Source organism: Miniopterus natalensis, chromosome 9 (genome assembly GCF_054644295.1).
Source record: "Miniopterus natalensis isolate mMinNat1 chromosome 9, mMinNat1.hap1, whole genome shotgun sequence".
NCBI classification, from domain to species: Eukaryota; Metazoa; Chordata; class Mammalia; order Chiroptera; family Miniopteridae; genus Miniopterus; species Miniopterus natalensis.
In genome coordinates, this window is record NC_142089.1 from 10854987 (window position 1) to 10859633 (window position 4647).

Below are 4647 nucleotides of genomic sequence, written 5' to 3' on the forward strand. Positions count from 1 at the left end.
CCAAACCCTTCTGGTCTTAAGGAAATTTCGCCACCTATTCTAGGTTGATTGGTTAGTGTGGGGTGCAGTTAGGACAGGGTGAGTCTTCTTCAGTGGAAATGGTGGCGATGCTTATCTCCATGGCTGAGTATTCATTTGCTGGAAGCCACGTTTCCAACCACATTCCTTATCTATGCCCAAGATGCGCTTGGTGCGGAGGCAGCAACAATGATAAGCTTCTAGAACTCCTGCCTTCTCTGTGCATATCAGTTCTCAGGGCTTCATGATGGCCCGGCTCCGGGAGGTAGGGGATGGAGGTGGGGACACACGTTTCCCTACTCTGAGTAGTGATTTGGCCATAAAGGGGATCCAGATGATACGTGGGAATCTTGCTAAACTAGCAATACAAGGGAATTTTGGCAAATTGTCCATGTCACCACTCAAGAGTTGGAAAAACAAGGCTCTGTGGTTTTCAACACAGCCACAGGCTGAGGTGGTCAGAAGTGCTTCCTGCCACCCAGCCGGACCGGACACTCGGACACACGGTCTCTTAGCACAAGCATAGCATGTGACACCAAATCCAGGTGCCCTGCCCCTGCGGAGGATCCTAAATCAGAGAATAGGCACATCCACACCCAGGTGAGCCGGGGGGCCTTTAGTACAAACCCGCAGACTTGTAGGTTTACACTTACAAAACAAAAGATTCTATTACTGACAGAAGCAAAGGAAATCAGATCACGCTGGCTTTCCTCAGTTTTGGAAGAAATCTGCACTCAGAGAGCAGCTACCAAATGCTGTAAGCCTGGTCAGTCTCTATTTCAAAGTAGCTACCGGCTAATCTACAGCCTAGAAGTGATTTGCTTTCCAACCCTCAGACTGTTTTAGACATCGGATGTAGTGGGGGATTTGTACCAGCGAAAGACCTGTTCTTTCTGCTTTGGCCACCTCATACAAACAGAAAACCCCAAGAAACACTAGCCACCTATGCTCAGCAAAGGGGCTGCTTCCAAGGTAAGGTCACCACCTGTTTCTTAAAGATGCTTTCAAGAAATACAAATGCCACTTCAACATTTCCTGAATCCTGGTTATTTACCAGACCAGAATCCTCTCTGGGAAGTGTTTAATCCTGCATCAAATACAGAAAGGCAAACCATTGGCCTCAAGAGAGAAAGACAGTTCACTGTAAAGGAGAGCAGGTGCCCCAGGAAGGTCCCAAAGCTCTGGGAAGGAGAAGACCTGGGCACAGCTCTTGTAGGAAAAGCCCTGGTAACTGAGCAGTTCGCTCCAGGAGTGGAGAGAATTTAACAACTGGAAGAGAATCTTAGCGCACCTGGTGCAGGTGCAGGTTTCACTGCTTCAAAGGAGCTGCTGTGAAGAAGAGAGTCCCAAGAATCATAGCTGTACCAGGTTCACGTGGCACTTGGAACCGCCTGCCCGGGAGGCCATGGCACCTGAGCATGCTCCTTGCTGAGTCCCAGGACCCCAGGGGGTGGCTGTGGACTCAGCCCCACCGCTCCCCATCTTCCTGTGAGATGCCCAGCACCAGAACCGACTTGTGAGGGATCCTGCACTCCTGCAGAGACTTGGTGAGGTCGGAGAAACACCTCCTGGGCACCTCCATCGTTTCAATGCTGCAGTGTCGGTAGGTGGCCTTGTTCTTGCGCTCGGCCACGGCCACAATGGTCTGTAAGTCATCAGTTGGCCGGAAATGGCGAACGAACCTTCGGCCCGATGGTGATCTGACGGCAAGTAGCAGCCTTGGCTCCTGATCGGAGGGTTCCTCCGGGTCCCCAGCCCCTGAGGCGCTCTGTCTCTTGGCCTGGATGATGAGCATCCTCTCCCGGGAGTGAAGGGGGGCTCTGGGATGGTCCTGGCTTGGCTTTGTGGTGCGGGTCTCCTCTTGGATGCAGCTCAGCTGCAGAGAGCCGGCCCTTTCAGCTACCGTTTCCACAGCTCCCTCCTCCTGGGCCTTCCTGCTGATGGAAGGGAGGACCCGGTATTTATTGAGGGAGGAGGAAGCCCCCATGGGCACCTGCTGCAGCAGTTCAGGGACCTCATCGGGAGCTCCCTTATTTGGAGACCTGGGCGCACAGGCTCCTGCTTTCTGGCTGCCTGGCGACTCGCAGGGAATGGCTGGAGGTGGAGAGGACGGCGTGCAGCGAGAGCGTACCCCTGTGCCCTGGGGTTTGTGTAGACTTGGCCGTGTACGTCCCTTGGCCGACTTGGGCCTTATGACATGCATGGTCAGTGAGTTTGGCTGCCAGATGAAGCGGTCGGCTGCTGTGCTGACGGCGGTGCTGCATTCAGGGGGGCCTATATTCACAGGGGCTTCTGTGGCCATTGCTTCTTAAGACCCCTAAGGGAGCAGAAGAAAAGAGAGGAGGCCATGGATTAAACTTCCTGGGACTTCTGGATCCAGCCACTCCCCAGGTACCAGAATAAGCCAACTGGCAACAATGGAAAAGGGCACTATTTGTAATTCATTCATTCATTCATTCATTCATTCATTCATTCATTCATTCATTCATTCCAGGTATTGGAATGTATCAGTGAACCAAAATCCTTGGAACTTAATTATAGTGAGGAAAAACAAATGTTAAACCTACAAGTAAATAGATATTTTTCAAAGAGTAATAACTGCAATGAAGAAAATAAAGCATTGCATCGGAGAGTGACTAGGGTGGGGACTAACTCTGATTCTTAATTCGGGGGGCGGGGCAGGCTTCAAGCTGAGAGACCAGAATGGTGAGAAGGAACCAGCTATGTTGCAACCTAGCGCAGGGTCAGCTAACTTTCTGTCAACACTTTCGGCTTTGGGAGCCACTGCAAGGTCTTGGGTTCCTGCCTCCCTCTGAATCCTGACCACTACTGGAACCCACAGGATGGCCAGCCCTCTAAAGACCTGGTAACTTGCCAGTGCCTCATGGTCCCTAAGCAGCGGCATGTTTGGGTGCAAAGGACCCAGGTTCTGGAGTCCCAAGACCTGGGTTCAACTTCAGGCTCTGTCTGGAGCTAGCTAAGTGACCACAGGACAGTTGCTCCATCTTTCTGGTATATCACTTTCCTCATTTATAGAATTAGCCATATAACCCTGAAGACATTATTTAAATACCTCTGAACATGAGTCTCTTTATCTGAAACATGAGGTTAGCAATATGAAATAGCATAGGTAGGGCCGAGCCCACCAGGCTTGGTGTATAGTTAAGACTTAATTAAATGGTTCAGGGCTTTTTTTGCTTTTGGTTTTCTGTTTATTTACTGCTTTTATTATTTTAGGCCCAAATGCTTTGCCTGTTGCTTCGGCGCTCTTCCCAGGGGGTGGGGGGTGGGGGTGGCAGTTAACTCTAACCAGCTGGTTGAGTCACGGGACTCACGCCTGCCCACCCACTGCACAGAAATGGCGGGAGGTTGATTCCAGTGGGCTACTGCCTACTAAAATTGCTTCGAAAATATGAGATTGATGCTTTCTAACAAATCCCTTCTAATCCCACACTTTAATCTTACACTTACCTCAAATTCACTTACTCCATGATACCTTCATCCCACAATCCCCAACGATGTAACCCGAGCCCCTCAGCTCTGCTCTCCACCAGCACTGTTCTGTGCACATTACCTAATTATTGCCTAATTTTACGGAGCCTCTCCTTCCTCTCCATTAAAACCACAACTGAGCAACACACAATATCCCTGTATGTCCCTGAAATCCTACTCAGTGCAGAATCTTGCACAAAGCTACCCTCTCTTTCTGTACTTAACGGCCTCTGCCTTTTCTCTGTTCTACTCAGAGACCCAGCCTCCCTATGCTCCCATTTTCCATTTCTCGCTCGTCTTTCACACCCAATCTGGCGGCTGGGAGTTCAGGAGCCTTCTCCTTGGCATCCAAAACGCCTGCCTGTCTCCTTGTTAATCTATTTTCTGATCAACTGTGAAGAATGTTGGGTTTCTTCCCCCGCCCTTTTAGTGCAGTTCTAACGTCTTTCCCTTGTAATTAAGCAATTCTGCACTTTAACTCGGGACAGCTCGAGGAGGTCATCCTTGTCCAACTGTTCTGCCAAAGATAAGCTCAACCGGCACAGAGACTCCCCCTCTCTGCCCACCCTCCTCGCTGGCGGAATGGCTATTAATTTGCCACAGCTTCTACAGAATTATCACAGGCCTGGCTTCCAACTCCCACACATGCCTCGGGAAGGTTTTGCTTGTCAGTGAGTTTGGTAACTTAGAAACCCCTTCCCTAACAACTTTGAAGAGCAGAGTCATGTGTTCTCCCAGGCTCTCTGCTGGATTATTTTTAAGTCAAACTTGAGTCTGTGCATGCACTTTCTATACCTCTTGGTACCATATAATTACCCGTGTTCAGGGGGTGTCATATTCAAGACACGCTGGTCAAAAGATAACATGACTGTGAGCTATCTCAGAGCAAAACCTCAGTTATGATTCATTCCTGTAAGCCCACTCATGGTTATTTAGAGACTAACACCTCCTTCAGGTAAAACCATCCCATTGAACCTGCTTTCATAACCCACTGCCTCCTCTCCAGTGCAGGGACCATCTGTTACGTGGCGGGAACATCAACCCTCCCCAGCATCTCGAACGTGGAGAGGGGAGGTGGGGCAAACAGGTGTTTGGGGACCAGGGCCAACTTTGTGACTTTATACTCACACCTTGGGT

At 50.1% G+C, this 4647-nt stretch overlaps 1 protein-coding gene across 1 annotated transcript; it reads right to left on the reverse strand.

Annotated features, from left to right (window-relative positions):
- Positions 1-1480: 1480 nt before the first annotated feature.
- On the reverse strand, positions 1481-2320 carry UBXN10 (UBX domain protein 10). The gene has a single exon (XM_016214531.2). It carries the CDS (start codon positions 2318-2320, stop codon positions 1481-1483), a length of 840 nt encoding a protein of 279 aa, XP_016070017.2.
- Between the last annotated feature and the right edge of the window lie 2327 nt (positions 2321-4647).

Excerpts from the sequence above, each read along its gene's own strand:
- UBXN10 (XM_016214531.2), bottom strand. The coding sequence starts at position 2,320 with ATGGCCACAGAAGCCCCTGTGAATATAGGCCCCCCTGAATGCAGCACC.